Genomic DNA, 20,813 nt, shown 5'->3' with positions numbered 1-20,813 from the left:
TTGCACAAATTAGAAAAAGGCACCCTTCCCAAGTGATTACAGGCCCAGAGATGCCTAGCTTAGGGAGCAGACAGTTCTTTTGTACACATTAGAAAATGGTGTCTCTCTAAACGGTGTCTGGTATCTTTGCACAATATACATCTCACACAATTATATGCAATGATCCCAACCTCTGAGTGGCCCATGACCAGCATTAAACGGAACTCCCTTGTCTTCTAGAAATGGATGAAAAAAAAATCTCACTCTTAAGACTCAATTGCCAAAGCGTTCTCTCATTCTAGAAAAGCTGGAGGCACCTAAAGTTTCATTAAATTGGGCCCCATTCTCACTAAACACAGACAGGGGGAAAAAAAATGTCCAGAGAGATCAAATAATCAAGATTTTTACAGGAGTTCCCGTTGTGGCTCAGCGGGTAAAGAACCCAGACTAGTATCTGTGAGGATGTGGGTTTGATCCTTGGCCTTGCTCAGTCGGTTAGGATCTGGCATTGCCACCAGCTGCAATATAGGTCACAGATGCAGCTCAGATCCCTATGGTGTAGGCCGGCAGCTGCAGCTCTGATTTGACCCCTAGACCAGAACTTTCATATGCCGCAGGTGTAGCCGTAAAAAGAAAAGAAAAAGGGATTTTTTAAATAGATTTAGTTGTCAGATGTAAAGTACTGTATCTCCACTTTTCAAGTACAGCTTTTCATAGCACAGACTTCAACTTTATTGAAAGGATATCAATTTTCAGAATGCATAATTTTTCTCTATGTGAATATTTACTGTAAATGCTTTGTTTTGTCCTTTTTTTTTTTTTTTTTTTTTTTTTTTTTTGATTTTTAGGGCCTCACACGCAGCATATAGAGGTTCCCAGGCTAGGGGTCTATCCAGTTGGAGCTACAGCTGCCAGCCTATGCCACAGCCACAGCAACATCAGATCCAAGCGGCATCTGCAGCTTACACCACAGCTCACATGTTCACAGCAACACTGGATCCTTAACCCACTGAGTGAGGGCAGGGATCGAACTGGCAGCCTCATGGTTCCTAGTCAGATTCACTTCCGCTTTGGGAACTCCACTTTGTATGTTTCAAAGGAGGGCCTACAAGTATAAAAGAAAGCTATGAGGGTATTACAGTGCCATTAACTATTTTTATTTTTTATTTTTATTTTTATTTTTTTTTTTACTTTTTTCTTTTTTTTTTGCTATTTCTTGGGCCGCTCCCACGGCATATGGAGGTTCCCAGGCTAGGGGTCTAATCGGAGCTGTAGCCGCCGGCCTACGCCAAAGCCACAGCAACGCGGGATCCGAGCCGCGTCTGCAACCTACACCAGAGCTCAGGGCAACGCCAGATCATTAACCCACTGAGCGAGGCCAGAGATCGAACCTGCAACCTCATGGTTCCCAGTCGGATTCGTTAACCACTGTGCCACTACGGGAACTCCCCATTAACTATTTTTAAAATGATAGCTTCCCTTGTTTACTTAAGCTCTGCCTTTGGAGACTTACATTAAAAACAGCCTTACATTATAACTAGCCATCATCAAAGCCTGGATTTGACTTAAGGTTGAATAAGAACAAAGTCTCAAGTAGGCTTCTGGAATGAAAACACAAGACTCAGCATTTACTCAAACTAAACATACCAACTCAGTATTATACACAACCAAGAAAATAATATTTTGCTATTTAAAATTAATAATTATTTACATATTAGGAAATTAGTTTGGTCCTCTAAAAAAAAAAGCAAATAAAAAGAAAGTGCTTCGTTTCAGTGCAAAGAGAATTATGCAAACACACACATACCCCTACATACTTATCCTAAAGTTAAGCCTCTGGTACTTTAAAATAAAATAAAATAAAACAGGGAGCTCCTGTTGTGGCTTAGTGGTTAGCAAACCCGACTAGCAACCATGAGGACAAGGGTTCAATCCCTGGCCTCACTCAGTGAGTTAAGGACCCAGTGTTGCTGTGAACACGAGCTGTGCCGTAGCTTGCAGATGCAGCTTGGATCTGATGTTGCTGTGTCTGTGGCGTAGGCCTGCAGCTGTGGCTCCAATTGGACCCCTAGCCTGGGAACCTCCATATGCCTAAAAGACCAAAAAAAAAAAAAAAAAAGAAAGAAAGAAAAAAAAGAAAAAGAAAAAAGACCCAAAATATAAAACATAAATCATTACTGTGTATTGAGAAAGGTTATGTCAATGCCACCGTAACGTCTACGCAAGCCTTTCACGAGCCAGCAGGCAAAAATGTTAGAGATTCTCCATAGCAGAAGAGAGATTCTGCCAACAAAGAAGGGGAATGGATCAGAACGGCTATTTAAGTGAGAATCACCACTTGCTCTAACTTTTGACAACAATTTTTTTTAACTTCAGGACTTTCTCAGGTCATTATAAGATCTTCCTACCAAAGTTTCCAGCATAGAATTTTTAAGTGCAACATATCACAAGGACACAGGGACAAAGCCATCAAAGAAGAAACTCTGTCTCACTGACCAACACTCACAGACCAGGCAGTATCCACTTAACAACACTATCTGTACTTTATTGACCAAATTATGAAATGTGTAGAGCTTCAACCAGAAAATGATGGCACAGGCTTTGGAGGTAAATAGCTCTAAGTCTGAATCCCAGTTTCAAATCCTAGTTTCACCACCTATAAGGTGTGGACAGTCATTGGGTAAATTACTTAACCTCTCAGTGCCTTAATTTCTACAGATGTAAAATGTGACTAACATAGCACCTAACATAAAAATTGTTGTGATAATTAAAAGTAGATAATATAAAGCACTTTAAACACTATCTGGCTTTTTTTTTGGTCTTTTTAGGGCCACACCCACAGCACACCTAAGCTCCCAGGCTAGGTGTTGAATGGGAGCGGCAGTTGCTGGCCTACACCACAGCCACAGCCATGCCAGATCTGAGCCACATCTGTGACCTACACCACAGTCAAGGCAATGCTGGGTCCTTAACCCACTGAATGAGGCCAGAGATTGAACCCGAGTCCTCATGGATATTAGTCAGGTTCATTACCGCTGAGCCATCACAGGAACTCCCTGACATATTTTCCATATTCGATCACTGTCACTGCAGGTATTATTATCAATAATAGTGGGTTTTTTACTTCTCCTCTGATCTAGAAATCCCACTTCTGGAAATCTACCCTGGAGAAATAATCCAAAATAGAGTAAAACCTCAAAAACACTTATTACAATGTTATTTATAATGATGAAAAGGTAGAGGAACCTAAATGTATACCAATAAGGAAGCAAATGAGTAATTTATCAAATATCCACTCAGTAAAATATTACTCCATCATAAAAAATACATTAGAGATATAATAAAGAATTACGAGACAAAATAAATATGGGTTTATAGAATTATACACAATGAAAAAAAGTCAAGATTTAAAACCATATATATAACATTATAACAATGTAAAATTATTATATTTTAAATACACATAAAAAAGATTAGCAAATAATACACCAAAATCATAATAGTGGATGTGACAGGATAATGAAATTTGGAGTGATTTTTTTTTCTTTTCTATACTATCATATAGTGAGAATACTTTTCTAATTTTAAAATTAGTATATTTCTAAATATGTTTAATTTGCTGCAGACTTTTTAAATATTTATTAAATAGAATTATTAAAATAGTAATAAAAACTTAGCCCCCAAAATATATTACTGAAGTAGTTCAAGATCAAAACAGAAAATAGGAATAAAACAAATGCTTCAAATGTTAACACTCAAAATTAAAATAATACTTTCAAAAAAACTTAGTCCCTAATGATATATGTGCCTATATTTAAACTGGACAGAGCCTGGGAAATATTTTCATCTGATACTGAACACTATACATATTTTTTATTTTAAAATCAGTGTCAGAGAAAGACAATCAATTAAGTGACATGAAGAGATTGTGCAGTTTTTTAGTCTTGGAAAAGATATACCTAGCAACAAAACCTAAATTATTCCTGGTAATATAGTAAAATAGTAATAAATGCCTTTCCATTGGAATAAACCAGATATTATACATAATGCATATTTTCATTGTTTTAAAATGTGTCCATACCTTTAGATAAGGTATGACAAATAATATTTCACAAATTAGGAAGCTAAATGAACATCTTATGAACCCTAGAAAATGTCTAAACATAAGGGAAAAAGGGAAACAAATGTATAGCCAAACTCAGACTATTCTCACTATTACCCAAATTTCCTCTTTCATCAGCTGCCCTCTTCCATGTTGATGGTGTCACACTGGGAGCCCCAATAGCAATCTTACTACTTCAGAGGGTCTCCAGTACATCTTTTCCCCTCTTTCAGCAACAGCCCACATTCCTGAGTTTTTTTTTTCACTGCTCTGGCCCAAGCTTCCCAACTGACACACTCACACACACACCCCCCTTCCGTATCTTGCTCATCCACATCAATCTTCTATACAGATTAGGGGAACAGGACCTCAAAAGCATGGATATAAAAGCCATTCCTTTGCTCAAAAATATCCAGTGTTCTCCATTATCTGTAGCACATGGCCTGACTCCTCAGCATGGCTTTCAGTCTGAGGGCTGACAACAGTTCCAGCAGCATCTTCAACTCTTCACCAGTGTGTACTGTAAGCAAACTTCAGGCAAGGCTCTTCAAGTATCGGTCCCAGTACACTTACTGTGCTCGTCATTGTAAGTAGCCACAATCTGTGACCAATAATGGCTCAAGTACCAAAACCTATGAATTATTTACTTTTTAAACTAAGCTAGAAAGCATTCTGGTTTATTACTATAATGTCTTCTCATTTACCTGCATTAGAAATGGGGATGGAAAAAAAAAAAAGAAAGAAAGAAATGGGGAAAGAACTTATGCCAGAACATTAGGAACTGCTCAGAACTCTACGTGTGCATCACACATGAAATCATATCTGTCACAAGAGTCACAGTGAAAAGCTGTTCCAAACCAGGATTCCTCAAAGGGTGGCATCACCAGAGGTCCCTTCTACCTGCAAAAGGAGCAAGCAGCCTGCCTCACTTCAAATTACGGCCAACAATTCAATGTTAAAAGCTACCTTTGTGCTCATAAAGAGCAAGGGGCAGGGGACAGAGGGACTCTAGAGGCAACCAGAATCTAGGAGAAGAACCTTTTAAGAATCACCCCAGTCCATCAAGATGGACACAGCTTATTAGCAAGCTGGAGGCCAAGAATTTCATTTTATGGATTTTCCTCTCACAGCGCAGATATGAAGTTTCTTTTTTAAACAAATATACGTAACTTTAAAAAAATACATGATCTAAAAAACAATATAAAGTATATCATAAAACAGAAGGTACTTAAATATGGAAGAAAATGAGTGGGCTTCTAGATAACAGCAGATGGGGAAAGCCTGCTCTAAATAAATGGAGCTACCTTTAGTTTTTCCAACTGTGCCTGCATTTTACTTCCTCTATTTCATTTTCACACTTCTTCTACCTGTAATGTCATCATTTCATCCTCCCTCCACCAAATCTCTGTCTGCTAAAATACTAGGATATAGTCAAATGTCAGTTCCTCTTCAAAATTATCCAAGATCCCCCAAGCACCCTCAGTCAGGCCATCACTCTTTTTGGTGGTCCAACTGCATCTTATAGTTCCACTTTAAAAAAACAATAACAAAAACTCATCTCTTCAAGTAGATGGAATGTTCCCGGAGGGCAGAGACTGTACTAATTCCTCCTGGGCATCACAGAAATCATAATACTGTTTGCCACATGCCGCAGACTATACAGAAAATGTTGGGTTAATTAAACTGAATTTCTAAACAATCACTTCAGAAGATACACGAAGGTCAGAAGTCAGGATCCCACATTCACCTACAAACAGTTGCTAAGCATAGGACAAGGGTTGGTTATTAAAGGGAAAATATGTTAATGTACCATTGGGGGGGGAACAGAAATGTTAATGTACCATTTTAAACCAAAATAACCTGAATTTTCTCTTAAACCATAAGGCATTTGTCCACAATAAATCCACAGGCCTCTTGTATATCAGTAATGTGGGAGTCCCAACATTTGCTAACAGCAGCTGTAATGTCTGGAAAGCAGATCATTCATTGTGCTACTTATAATTTATTTATTTGGAACTAGCATATCTTATTTCAGAAAGGATCCAGTGAAACTTACATAAATATACACACCACAAGATAAAATGACAAATTTAAGAAAAGAGAAAAATGGGACAAAAGAAAACTAAATGTAGGAAAGATAAGCTGTCCTGGGAGTGAAGTTCATGTACCAAATTAATAAAATTCTGAGCACTTGGTATAGGTAGGTCAGAGGTTTGGCTCTTACCCTTCTAGCATCCAACAAACATAGGATGATCCAATCAGTTATATGATTCAGCACCCTTAAGATAAAAACAAAAAGCTTTGGGAGAACTCCCAGTCCTCCTAAAGAGGATACTATATAATGTAACAAATAAAAGACCTAAAGGACATCCCTGCAATTGCATTGGTCAGAGAGCCTTGGAAGATCATCCCTCATTAACAACCCTCACAGGCAAACACCAGCACACAAGTCAATGCAAAATGACAGAGAGAAAGTGATCAGGGCAAGGTGCGGTCCACGTACACAGCTCCCTGCAGGTCTAGATTTATCAGAAACAGATTTTATTCTACCTAGGCTAACCTAAAATCCAGTGGCTTCAGGCATCCACTTCTCTTTGGAATTATAAACAAAACTTGATGCTCATGTCCATTTTTTGGGGGGATATGTCTGTAGTTTCATAACATCCTCAAAGAGAAGAATGACTCAAGAAAAGTTAAGAACCATTGATCTAAAGAACTGGGCTGTATATATCCTTCAGGCAACCCTCCATAAGTAGTTTTTCTTCTGAGCTTCTGAGAAGTGCTAAGTCTCATGACTATAGCCCCTGACAAGCATCTGAGTACAGCTTCTCTCTGATGTGACGTGTGGAACACTAAGCTTAAACCACTGGCCAAGCTGTGTGTCAGCTGTATGATACAATGATATACAACCTTTAATGCAGTAATGCCCATAAGCATGTAGAGCCATAACAATTGCTCTTCTAAATAGGTTTTAGCTGTGAACATTGACAAAGGTGCCTCAGAGGATTGGTAATATTGATTCTAGCTAATACAAAAAGTTTAAAAAACAAAAACACCTTTTGCCCATGGATAAAAATTAAAGATAAGCACCAAAAGTAATTTTCCTAGATAAACAATATTTTACAATTCAACTATTCCACATTAGTTGATACGATCTGAGCTTTTTTTTTCCTTTTTGTTGTTTTAATTTGTGTTATACAGCAAAACAATCACTGCCATAGATTTACACACACACACACACAAAATCGACCATCCACTCATAGTATGCTGGTTCCAATGTCTGGAGGGCCCAAGGGCATCAAGTGAGGAAGTTAGCCAATAGAACCTGTGCGATATGGCTCCTTAAAATATCCATCTAGAAGTCACAGCCATCCCGAGTCCTCAGCAATAAGTACAAAGATACAGCTTTGTCAAAAATACACAATTGAGGAGTTTCCACTATGGCACAATGGCTTCAGAACCTGACTGCAGCAACTTGAGTCACTGCAGAGGTGGGAGTTTGTTCCTGGCACAGCACAGTGGGTTAAAGGATCCAGCACTGCCACAGCTGCCGTGTAGGGAGCAGTTGCAACTTGGATTCAATCCCTTGCCTAGCCCAAGAACTTCAATATGCCATGAGTGTGGCCATTACAAAAAAAAAAAAAAAAAAAAAAGAAAGAAAGAAAGAAAGAAAGAAACATGGCCCAGTGCAAACTAATCTGACTAGAAACCATGAGGCTGTGGGTGCAATCACCAGCCTTGCTCAGTGGGTTAAGGATCTGGCATTGCTATGGCTGCAGCGTAGGCCAGCAGCTGTAGCTCTGATTAGACCCCTAGCTTAGGAACCTCCATATGCCACAGGTGTGGCCCTAAAAAGCAAAAACAAAAAAACAAAAACGAAAAACAAACAAAAAAAACCCCACAGTTGAACAGACTCAAGAGAACTAACTTGTGCTAACCCAATGTATAAGAAGCTTAAGTACAAATCAGAATACCAATTTATTAATTAATCGTACATAATACTCCTTTTCACTAATCAGAACATTTGCACCAAAAGCCAGGATGCTGATTCCCCAAAGATAGAATATCTGGGATCCTAAATTAATAATCAGTTCACCAAAAGTCAGAACAAATAGTAATAGTTTGGTGGATACCTAATGAATTATCTGTGTCCCAAATACAACCTTTCTAGTTATCAAAGCTGCAGCTTTCACATGTAGGATCTCTTGGATTCTGTTACCCCGATACTGTAGACTTCTTGATCTTGAAAGCTTTCTTTTTCTTCATCCTTCTTTTCATCAAGTATTTCTCTAGATAGGGTATTACACAACTGATGAAGGTGATTCTTGGATGAATTATTCGTACTTTCCAAATAGGGAGTTCTTGTTGTGGCGCAGCAGAAACAAATCCAACTAATATCTATGAGGAAGTGAGTTGGATCCCTGCCCTCGCTCAGTGGGTTGGGGATCTGGCGTTGCTGCGAGCTGTGGTGTAGGTAGCAGACACAGCTCAGATCCCACATTGCTGTGGCTGTGGCACAGGTCGGCAGCTTCAATTAGACCCCTAGCCTGGGAACTTTCATATGTCATGGGTGGGGCCCTAAAAAGAAGAAAAAAGAAAAAAGAAAAACTCACAGATAAAGTTGCTTAAGCAACTTGCCCAAGGTCACAGCTAGTATAAGGCAGAGCACAGATTCAAAGCCTACACTTTTAACTTTGCAGTAAACGATGCCTTGAAGGTGTCTTTCCCAGGGCCTCCCACCTCCCAGTTTGATTTAAAGGACTCTCCTCAGTGTTCCAATAACACCCTAAGCACACCGAGACTATAATTTCTGGTACACAGGTCTATAGCTCTCATCACACTGAAACTTTCTGAGGATGGAAATCATGTCTCATTCACCTTTGTACCTCTAGTGTGCCATTTACCCAGGTAAATATGCAAACTAACTTGTCCACTGGTTTAATATAAAGAGCACTGAACTGAAGTCATTGAACTAACCATGTAGCCTGAGGAAGGTCGCAACTTCTCTTGCCATCAATAAACATGTTTTAAAAATAGGATGAAATGGATATATAAGGTGGCTTAGGTTCTTTCTGTATCTAAAAAGCACTACTATTGTAGATGGCCTTGTTATTTAACAGCCTATCTTATTAGTCTGAATTATGAGAAATAAAATTAAACTCTTAATTTATCTTCGGTACCATGTTACAGACAATATACAAAATAGAGAGTTGGAAAAGCTTCTTTTCTGAAAGAAGATAACTACCATCTACAACAAATCAAACAGTGGCACCCTCCTCTGGTGAATATTAAAGGAGCTAAATAACACAAAAGATAAGAATTAGATGGTGAGATTTTCTTTCAATGAGAGAAAATGCAAGAGAGAAATTACCTAAGACTATTTGCAATCATGTTCCCAATAGCAATTAAATAGCTCCTTTTTATAACTCCTTATTTTGCCCTAAAACAAAGCCAATGAATGAATGGGCTACATACTATATGATGTTATACACAGAACAATTATTCTATTTTTCAGGGTACTGATGATATTAATTATTTTGCAAATATCAAGTTTTGTAATGTAGGACACAGTATTTCACAGGTTGACTAACAATGATGATCTTCTCCTTTATTATTTAAAATTTCAATGAAAAGCCCTATACATGTAAAATACTTCTGGTTTAAAAAAAGCATGTCTCTTTTCAAAATGGTACATTTACCAGAAGATAGGAGTGGAAATTTTTCAACCTGAAATCTGTTGGAGCCTTCAAATATTTAGGTTTTAGAATATCAACATAGAAGAAAATTTAAAATACTCATTCACTTACACGTGCAGGCTCAAAACATGCCAATACAGCACACCCAGACAACACAACCCTGAGTTTCGCATTAATACTGTATCCAGGCCTTTAAATTAAGAATAAAACTATGCTTTGTAAGACAAGAAGCAGATTATTGTCTGCCAACAATTTTAATATAAAAGTATATAATAAATATAAGCATTACGAAATTTACTACAGTTGAGGCACATAAAATGAAAATATAGACATTCTGACTCAAACCAAGAAACAGTCATGCTGGTAACCTTGTCTTGCAAATGTGTTTTCACCCAAATACACAGCATCCCTTTCCTCTACTTCACATCTTCTGCCTACACAAGGGGAAAGGAAGGAACTCCACACTACAAGGGAGGCTACAAAATTGCAATCAGTGAGAAAACTTCATTTTGAAACACACAACACAGAAAGGGCTAGGGTGGATGGAAAATAAGAAAAACTGATTTCAGCTCTATGAAATAAATTTTCCAACTAAGTTTGTCATTCCTAGCAGAGTTGGTTCTACCAGGCAGGTAGGTAGAGTATGTTGGAAAGACTAGCAGAGTGGTGGATGATGTGACTTTGTATCAAAGAGAAAATGCAGTTAAAATAACCAATTGTTTTCACCCAAAACAAAGGCCAAAGAACAAGCTTCAAAGAGAATGACCTCCCCTACAGCCCACCCAGAGACCAGAGGCTCCAAATAGAGAACTGGGGGAAAGTTGGATGGGAGTATGGTTGGTGCCCGGCCAGGCGGGTGGGGGTAGAATGAAGAAGAAGGGGTGGCAAAGGGGAAAGCCAGGATATGAGCAATTAAGTATGGGGGGGGCGGTAAATGCAACAATGAAACTCTTCCAAACTGTCAAATTTAGAGATGGGGTGGCCGGCTTAATGCTCTTTGGAACACAGTGCTGGAGACACATTTGCCACTCACTTATCCTGCGCCGATGCCCAAGGACCAAAGTCAATTTTCGCCCCGACCTCCAGGAAATCTGAGCCCGGGAGAGCAATCAGAGTGCCGCAGAAATGTAGGAGAGGGACCTGAACCGGCCTCTAACATCAGCTCTTGCTCCCACATGAACGTCAAACAAAGGAATTTAAAGCAGGGAGATATCTGCGTCCCACGCTGGGCAGGTCGCGGGGCGAGATCTGGGCACCGCTGCCTCTGCGGGCACTGCCACCTCTGCAAAGGCCAGAGGCATCTTGGTCCCGCACCTCGATCGGCTAAAGGCAGGCAGCCAGTGAAGCTCTGCTGTCAAAAAAGTTAATGGAATTGGGAAGACGCGCAGAGCTGCTCCTTGGATTCCTCCTCAGAGCCAAAGCGATGGGAAGGAGTCACGGCTTCCTTCATCCTCACTGAACCCTCACTGACTCGGCTTTGCAGATTTTGCCTTTTCCCTGATGAGAAACGAAGATACTTTCTTCCTGCTTTGTGCCTAGCTCGGCCTCAGCGCCCACAACAGGGGCGCTGAGGCCCAGGGCCAAAGTTTACTGTAGAAACCATCAACTCTCCCAGCAAAACTAGCACAGTCATTTGCGGGGTTCCGGCCTTGGGAAACCTCATAAATTATGAGGCAAGAAATGGGTTATGAATGACCCTCAGTACAAAAAGTCTGGGTCAAGCAGTATTTTTGGCAACTTCGCCACATTCGGAACTAGTGGCTTTGTCCAGCCTGCCACCAGGTCATTACCACACCCCTCGCACTCAGGTCCTACCCCGCTGTGCACACAACTCTCCTGTTGTCTACACACACACACACACACGCACACACATTCAAATCCTCAGAGAACTCCTACCTCGCCCCCGTGACCGTCGAAGATCCCGAAGATGGACGGGTGCGTCTTGTTGGCTAGGTCCGTAAGAACTTCGAAGCGGTCCTCCATGTGGTCTCTCCTGCCCTGGATGGAATATACAGCCACGTTATGGCTCTTGAACTCCCAGGTCTTGGAAAATTCGGCCTCCAGCACGTCGAGTCCCCCCAGTCGGTCATTCTGCATGATTTCTGCCACCTTGCCCTTCACCATCTTCACGGCGTCCCGGCTGGACTTGACGATGGTCTTCACCTCGTCCGTGTGGAAGAAGTAACTCCACAGCGCCAAGCTGATGCACAGCAGGAAGAGCGTCTCGGGTCTCAGCAAGAAGTAGCGCATGATGCGACCCAGTAGAGACAGCAAAGTCATTGTATCCTCTATCATTTATTATCGCTAGAGCCCCAACCACCAGCAGCGACGCACGCCCCGAAGGCTCGCTGGGTCCCGGAGCACTGCGGGGACAGCCTGAGGGGAGGGAGGCGGAGCAGTAGCAAAGTGGGGTGGGGGGAGCAGGAGGCAGATAAGCAGGCAGCTCGGAGCCGGCAAGGCGAACAAGGCAGTTTCCCTTTTGTCTCCCGGCCTCGGCTGCCCGGAGGCTCGTGCCCAGCGCACCCGCGCCTGTGCCCGCCGCCCGCGCCGCCTCCCTTTGTGAGGCGGCGGCGGCCAAGACGCCGGCGGTGGCAGCAGCAGTCGCGGGTGCCGAGGCTGGACGAGAAGGATCAAGTTAAAGTTGAGCCGAGTGGATCTGCCGCGGTGGGCGGGGGAGTTCTGGGGTGCTGGCGCCCGCGTGGCCCCTCCTCGGGTGCCCTCACCGCTCCGCGGAGCGATCGGCAGGTGAGGAAGTGCGGGACGCGAGAGCCTAGCAGGCGAGGGATGCACGTCCCCTCGGTCGCCGCTGCAGGGGAGCGCAGAGCGGGCCGATCGCTCCGAGTCCTTCACACACCCCGGGGAGCCCCAGAGAATAAAAGTTTTGCTAGAGCCTGGGCAGAAGTGGGGTTACGCGGAGCCCGGGGACGCAGCACGATCGGCGCGGAGCCGCAGGCGGCCGGCGGGGCTCTGCCTGCCTCTCCCCAGCACCTCCCAGCTTCTCTCCGCTCAGCTCGGCTCAGCTCGCGCGCACCCTCCTCGCGCTCCCGCTCGCACCCTCCTCGCGCTCCCGCTCGCGCTCGCCCCGCCCAGCGCGCGCTTGCCCCGCCCCGCCTCGCCCCGTCCCGCCCCTTGAGCCAGACTCAAGGCCGGGAGGTGCTCTAGTGGAGCTGTCAAAAGCAGAGGCAGCTCGGCAGCTGCTGGCGCGCTAGCAGCTGCGGACGGTCCAGGCAAAGGGAGAGGGGGGTGGCGGAAAGGGGCGCGTTTGAGGCCGAGCTCGAACGCATGGTCGTTTCTGCCTCCTGTGCGAACTCTCCGGACAATATAATATTGACCATGGCGGTCTGAACGGCGGTTTCGCTGGAGCAACTGCTACCAGCTGGAAAGCAGAGGGCCGCACGTGAGCGTCCCCCCCTCCGGCTGGCGGCACGGTAGTGCGGTCCCCGCCTCACCAGGCATAAGGCAAGCGAGAAGGGACGCACTTCTCCACGCTCGCAAAGGGAGGAGGAGAGGGTCGGTCCCTTGATTTTCTGTAACTGAGGCCTGCTTGGATCTGCTGAGAGGCGGAGAGCGAGCGTCTGGCCCAAAAGCTCTCTCTCGACGAGAAAACACCTCCCGAGAACAGCAGGATATGAGGACTCAGAGCCACGTGGAAGTGTGCTCTGATGATACCTCAGGAGCAACGCGGATGGACTGGCCTCTCCTCGACCTACCGCCGCCCCAGGAGCTAGGACTTAGCCACAAAGGCCATCTCTGGTCTCAACCCTTCCACGGAGACACACAGAGTGTCCTAGTGGAGCCCCGGAGGCCCTGCTGCTGGCGAGGGCTCTGACTCTGCTGTTCAGGTTTGCAGTTCCCTTTGAAGTTTCGAACTCGCGGCCTCCTACCACCTTCTCTGTCATCGCAGAAGGTGAAATGGCAGGAGACTTCCCAATAAGCAGAAGTGAATGGGCTTCCAGAAGGCATCAAAGATAACTTGTTGAAATATGGGCAGGTGTCTGTGGCCTTAGGATGTCGGGGAAAAAGAAGAATGCGCAAATCAGCTTAGAAAATGGACACCAGTGAGCTTTAAAGGAAAATATTCACACTTGCTACCCCTGTCCAGAAAGAGGAGTGCTGATCTGCAGCTTCCAGTCTGCTGGACTAGAGTGGAGGCTGACTGATTCCCAGCCCAGCCAGTGTCTCTCTCCCCAAGCACTCCTACTTTAGAGTGATCCCATTACGTTTAGAAAACAATAAAAATAAAAAGGAGTAGGGGTTCCCTGTTGGCCTAGCGGTTAAGGATTAGGCATGGTCACTGCTGTGGCTCGGGTGGGACCCCTGGCTCCAGAACTTATGCATGCTGCAGGCCCAGCCAAAAAATAAATAAAAAGAGATGAAACACTGGAAGGAAATACACCAAAATGTTCACAATGGTTAATTACAGTAGCGAATTATATGTGGCTTTCATTTTCTGCTTTGAACTTCTGTTTTCCTTAACTTTTCCAAAGGTTTTATAAAAGTCATAGATTGCCATCTTAACCAAGAAAAAATGGAAACTTTGGCATTTAAATGGCATGTACAATATGATCTCAATTATGTACATATGCATAGGAAAGGAAGGAAATGTGAAAGGCAGTTACTAGTGTGTTATTTTTGGCAACTAAGATATGGTCTCTTGCACTTTTTGGTATTTTCTACCTGATAAATAGAGGGAAAAAAAGTTTAGTAATAAATTAGATCATTCTGTTCAAAAGTCCTAAGGCATGAGGTTCCAAAATGAAATAAATGAATTCAAAAGGCTTTAGGAGCTATAAAGCAAAGGCAGTGCATTAGCGTAATTACGAAGGTAAGTTTACAGTATTTCTTACTGTAAATTACAAAGGGTTTTAGGATATATTATAACTTCCTCTGTACATGAATCTTTTTCTCTATGGCAAAGACAACTTGCAGATAAGTTGAACAAGACTCCAAAATTAAAAGTCAAACCCGGCCCAGGTAGAAAAATTCCAAACCTAAGAGCCAATCCAGCCTGACCACAACATTACTACATTGATGACAGCAGCAAATATTCATGAAAGGCATGACTTCTATTTCTTCCATACCTAAGTAAAGAAGAGAAAGGATCATACTGGTCTCTCTGGAGATTAAATAACAAAAGGAGGGCTTGACTTGATTAATAAATTACATAGCCTGCAGATTCTGTGGAGACATGCTTGACATTTAAATCTAAGTAGTTCATTTGTGTGAAAATAATTATATTTTTCAAGCAGATCCTATAGGCATGTTCCTATTTCTGTTAGTAAATTAATCTATCTACTTAGGGATTTTTAAATTCCCTAAATTAGCTTTTTGTTATAGTTTACTGTGAATTTTAATTGTTTTTTCCATTTTAGGGCTACACTTGGTGCATATGAAAGTTAGCTTTTTGTTATAGTTTACTGTGAATTTTAATTGTTTTTTCCATTTTAGGGCTACACTTGGCTGGGGGTCAAATCAGAGCTGCAACTGGAGTCTACACCACAGCCACAGCAACGCTAGATCTGAGCCGCATCTGAGAACCACACCACACCTTGCAGCAATGCCAGATCCTTAACCCACTGAGCAAGGCCAGGAAGTGGATCCACATCTTCAGGGACACTGTGTCAGGTTGTTAACCTGCTGAGCCACAATGGGAACTCTGAATTTTAATATATTTGAGAAATAAAAAAGAACTTCCTCTGGTGACAAGCTAGCATTTGCATATTCCTTGAAATTATAAATGTTTTTCACATACATCAACTTATTTCTACTCTCATAAAAATCCTGTGAAAAAGACAGAGGAGCTATTATCTCTGTTTATGAATATAAGGAAAGTAAGGGACAAAGATATTAAATGAATATCACAATTCCGCAAACACGAAGCTGGGAACTCAAACTCAGGTCTTCTGACCACCAATTCAGTACTCTAATATCCATTGATTGCCTGATGACACTGAGATTAGTCTAATTTTTATACCTCTCTAGTAACATTTCAGTAGATCTCTGTTACAGACATCTCAAAAGTAACACACAGGTTCTTTTTCCACAATTCTGACTTAAACCTTTAGGACAAGCACTGCACCACGAGTATTTACCGCACCCATGAAGAATATTTGTGGGGCAGACGACAAGTGCTAATAAACCATCCTTGGTCTCTTCTGTAAAAGTCTAAAAGTTTTTTTGCTAAAGTAAAATGCTATCTGAATTGCATAGGGAAGAAAATAGTACCATAGAATGTACATTATGCAAATACTTTACCATTACAAGTGACATGGCAATGAACAGAGAGCTAATTGCTTTCATGAGATATAATAATAGTGATAAATAGTCACCAGGTAATTACTACTTTAAACTATGCAATTAGCTCATGTCAACCTTGTGAGTACATAAAGAAAATATAACATTTTAGGGAAAAAATCAGAGTGGTAGCTTCTAAGTTTAAGAAATTTTTAAAGCAGAGTTTGATAACATCTGTTTTCTAGTGTGATGTTCCATGATGTCCTCATTTCTTTTTGTTCTTGCCACCTATTACACAGTTATAAAAATCAAATATATCAGCTGGGACTCTGAATGATGAATGTAATAAAAATCTGTAAGTGAACCTTTTATATATAGAGAAATTCTCTACACATTTTAAAAGTTCCCAATTATCAGTTTGCTTTGTGTTCTTAAATTTTTCCTGCCATCTGCATATAAATATGTACTGAGTATTAAGTATGACTCTCTTACTATTATTCTATCAACATACACCTGTATGTGTATAACCTTTTACACTAAACATACAAAAAAATGCATGAAAGTATTGTTACAAATCCACAACAACCATGAGTAATACCATAAAACCATAAACCCACTACCTGACCAAAAAACTGGACTGTGACAAATCTCTGTACCAACCTAGGAGTTCTTCCCCTATCCCACCTTCCTGCCTGTCCTCCACAGGTAGCCACTAGCCTGAATTTTGTATTTTATCATCCCTTGTCTTTTTAAAAAATGATATCACAATATATGCCTGCATCTCTAAATAATATTTTTTTTTAGTTTTTCTTGGTTTTGAGTTTTATAGAAGGGTATCTTACTGTAAATAGTTCTCTGGTACTTGTTTTTTTACTCGATCTTATATTTCTAGATCCTTCTATGTCATTACATACAGTTCAATCATTTCACTGCTGTGTAATACTCCACCAGATGACTGATCTATGTATTTACATCTGAATTTATGTATTCATCTTCTCTGGACATTTGAGTTTCAAGTTTTTTTGCTATTATGACCAAGGATATCATGAATTCTTTTTGTACTAGCTCTTGGTGCATATATGCATAAGTTTCTCTAGGGTATATAGTTAGGAATTAAATTGCTGGATGGTTGGGAATGAAAATGTTCAACTTTACAATTTAGGGCCAAACTTTTGAAAATACATTGCTCCCATTTTATTTCCATTAACAGTGTGATCAAAGCTCCTTAATGTAAGTGACCATTACTATACATTCTATCTTCAAAGTGATTTTCAATATTGGTCCCTTTGGTGAATGGTTAACAATTACCATGACTATTAAACCATTTTAAATCCTCAGTACTTTTCAAACAACCTCTCTAGATGCAAAAATAAACAATACATATTCAGTTTTAAATGTTCTTAACAAAGTGAATCTGTTTAGTAGCCAGCTAAGAAAATAAATCCATAATTTTAAATAAGTATAAGCATATGTCAATCTGGACTTAAAAATTTTAATATCCCAGGTGTTCTGTCAAGTGAAATTAACGGGACAGACACTAATCATGTATAATATGATTTTATTTCACTGGACTCCAAAAGCCCAAGATCCTTTTCTACAACCCAAATTTTTGTATTGATTAAAAAGATATATTAAGGATACTTGTTTTCCAAATACCTGTTTTGTACTATTGTGCCAAGTCTATTTACATAAATCATATTTATCCAAGAATCCTTACCTAACGCCGTCCTAGGTTTCTTTATGATAATCTTCATAGAAGCTTCCTAAATTGTAATGTTAATCAAAAACATTACCTAAATTGTTTATTCTAGTTAATGTACATCAACACTAGCTAATTCACAGGTGAAATATTTGAATCGTTGAATAATCCTGCTTAAAACTCATTGCTCTTAGAATAAAGACAGAAGTCTTCACTATGGCTTTCTTCTTCTCAGCGTTACTCCATGCTACCTGCTCCCTCAGCCCATCCACTTCAGCAACATTTGCCTTCTTACAATTCCTATAAAGCATCAAGCTCCCTTTTGATTAGGGTCCTTTATTCATGCAGTTCTATTTAGCTGGAATGCTGACCTTTCCCAAGCCCACTCTCCCACCCACACTCTTCCTAGTGAACTATTATCCCTTAGATCTCGGCTTACATAGCACTCTAGCAAGAGCCCTGACTCCGCAGTCTAAGTAAGGTCCCTTCTCCCCTATCTCATGGCAGACTTCATAGTGTTCATCAAATTTATAAATACATATTTTTGTAATTTTTAAAAATTAATTTCTGTTTTCCACTACTCACTACAATTTATATACTCTATAAAGAAGGAGATGTGTCTGTTTTGTTCTCCATTGTAACTCCAGCACCAAACACAATGCCTGGCACACAGTAGGGATACAATAAATATTTGTTCATGAATGAACAAAGGTAGTTATTCTAAAATCATTATTCCAGCCCCACTCAAATTCTCTTGACTATTACTGATAATAAGAGAAACTAATCAATGTACCTTTGAATCCTAGAAAGCAATAAAAAGAAAAGTCGGAATTCCCATTGTGGCTCAGTGGTTACGAACCCAACTGGTATCCATAAGGATGTGGGCTGGATCCCTGGCCTTGCTCAGGGGGTTAGGATCTGAAGTTGCCATGAATTTGGAGTAGATAGCAGACACTTCTGGCATCTGGTGTTGCTGGGGCTGTGGCATAGGCCAGCAGCTGCAGCTACTGTTTGACTCCTAGCCTGGGAACTTCCATATGCCACAGGTGCAGCCCTAAAAAGCCAAAAAAAAAAGAGAGAATAAAAGTCAAAAAATAACTCACCCATGGATAGTTGAAAACTGATTTTACCAATAGAAAACATTAAAAGCCATTCTGAGTATTTTTTACTTTTTCTTTGCATTGTTTCTCATCTTAAGATCATACTTTCATTAAAGACATGGGGAAATTCTTTGCAAGAACACACATCTTTACAAAATGAATGTCCTTTATCCATTTTTTTCACTAGGCTATTTGTCTTTTTTCTTCTGAGGTATAAAATTTTTTATATGCAAAGTTTATATTTTATGTCATTCAAGTTGTAAATATATTCCCCATCTTGTCATTTGCCTTTCCGTTGTTTATGATGCTTGAAATACAAAGAACTTTATTTGATTTTGGTTTTCGTCATTTATATTTTACTTTTATAAAGTCAATTTTATCTTTTCCTTTATAATTTGTGCCTTTTAAATCATGCTTAGAGTGAGCAAGTAAGCTTTTTATTGCTTCATGCACACCAGAATCTGCAATACACTGGGGGCACATTTCTGCTATTTTTCTTAACACCCCCAAGACAGTGTAGAGTATAACAATTCATTTACTCATTCATCTATTTATCAGTTTATCGTTTATTCAGCACTGTACTAGGAACCAGGCAAAACTGACACAATTCCTGTCTTCGTGGAGCTTATAGTGAGAAGGACAGAAATATACTGCAGATTGGCAAATCTTTCTTAAAAGCATAAGTATGCAGTATATACTTCCTGAGGTGAAAGTTCCAGTTGTGAAGTCAGACAGCAGGGCCGGTAACCCTTCTGTAATGGAAGAAATTTCAATTCTTGGGTTGGTTCTCCCTGAAATGGTTTTCACTACTTCTACCCCCCAAATCACGTGCTCATCTCCACCACTTGCAACATACTGTGGGGCTGAACAAGTGATTTAGCCCCTTTGCACCTCAATTTTCTCATCAGCCAAATAGATATAATTTTCAAACTTATTCCATAGGTCGGTTTAAGGATTATAGGAGCTAATATACATGAGATGATTGGACCAGTGCCTGTCACATAGTATACACCCAATAGAAGTGAATTATAACAGTTGAAGGGGGTAATATTAGTTTATAGGCAGCTGTTATAATGAGAACAGAGAATGATAAGACCCTCTCTGACACAAGACTTTGTGGGGAATTTTAGGAGAGAGAAATTAGATTTAGTTGGCTGCATCAGGATGGCTTCATTAAGGAGGGAATAGGATTTGGGGTAGGAGGATTTGGACATACAGAAAAAGGGGGGTTAAGAAAAAGGGGATAGACTTTCAGAAAGAAGAAATGCACTCATTCTGTTTGCTCACAGAGTTTTAAAGAAAGGGAAGCTTAGAGGACTAGCAAGAGATAAAGCAGCATTGGTCACTTGGCATTGCATCTAGAAGAGCTTTGAATATAAATTTATATTATTTCATTGGGTATACAGAGAGGCTGGCAGTTTTTGAAAGGGGAACAGCTATAAGATTAAAAATTAAGGTTATTAAAATATGATTAAATCCACTCAAATTCATCATCATAAACAGGAAAAGAGACTTCAAGCCTTATACTTTACATTTGCACATCCATTTTCATAACAGCACTATTCAGGATAGCCAAGAGGTGGAAGTAACCCAAAAGTCCATTAGTGGATAAATAGACAAAGTGTGGTCTGTACATATATTGGAATATTATTCCACTTTTGAAAAGAAGTAAATCCTGTTACATGCTGCAACGTGGATGAATCTTGAGGACATTTTTAGTGAAATAGCCAGTCACAGAAAGAAAAATATTGTATGAATCCACTTATATGAGGTGTCTAGAGAGATACAGTAGAAAGGTGGTTGCCAGGGGTTGTAGGGAGTGGGTAATGAGAAATTGCTTTTAATGGGTATAGAGTTTCAGTTTTGCAAGATGAAACATTTCTAGAGATTAGTTGCACAATAATGTGAACATACCTAACCGATTGAACAGTACATTTAAAAGTGGTTAAGGTGGTAAATTTTACGTTATGTGCTTTTTTAACAATAATTTTGGGAAAACCTAG

At 40.7% G+C, this 20,813-nt stretch overlaps 2 protein-coding genes across 3 annotated transcripts in view; both read right to left on the bottom strand.

The window, feature by feature from the left end:
* PPM1L (protein phosphatase, Mg2+/Mn2+ dependent 1L) overlaps positions 1–20,813 on the bottom strand; it is a 336,602-nt gene that overhangs the window by 303,374 nt on the left and 12,415 nt on the right. Inside the window, exon 1 of one of the 2 annotated variants that reach the window (XM_021069737.2) lies at positions 11,674–12,852. The exons of the other annotated variant lie outside the window; for it this stretch is intronic. Coding sequence (XP_020925396.2) covers positions 11,674–12,072 — 399 coding nt within the window. The 5' untranslated portion in view covers positions 12,073–12,852. Of the gene's footprint in view, positions 1–11,673; positions 12,853–20,813 lie in introns of those variants that run through there. 2 annotated transcript variants of the gene reach the window in all.
* LOC146397566 (uncharacterized) lies at positions 7,243–13,676 on the bottom strand. The gene is made up of 4 exons (XM_084989969.1): positions 13,539–13,676; positions 13,227–13,370; positions 8,637–13,146; positions 7,243–7,906 (listed from the first exon to the last, which is right to left on the bottom strand). Exons 1-3 carry the CDS (start codon positions 13,674–13,676, stop codon positions 12,784–12,786), a joined length of 645 nt encoding a protein of 214 aa, XP_084846095.1. The 3' UTR covers positions 7,243–7,906; positions 8,637–12,783.

The sequence above is a fragment of the Sus scrofa genome, chromosome 13 (assembly GCF_054392235.1).
Source record: "Sus scrofa isolate SSC_HxYL_T2T_F1_AM1 chromosome 13, Sscrofa_HxYL_maternal_Yorkshire_Landrace_v2.0, whole genome shotgun sequence".
Taxonomy (NCBI): domain Eukaryota; kingdom Metazoa; phylum Chordata; class Mammalia; order Artiodactyla; family Suidae; genus Sus; species Sus scrofa.
Note: the sequence above shows the minus strand (reverse complement) of the source record. Positions and strands in the feature narration are given on the sequence as shown.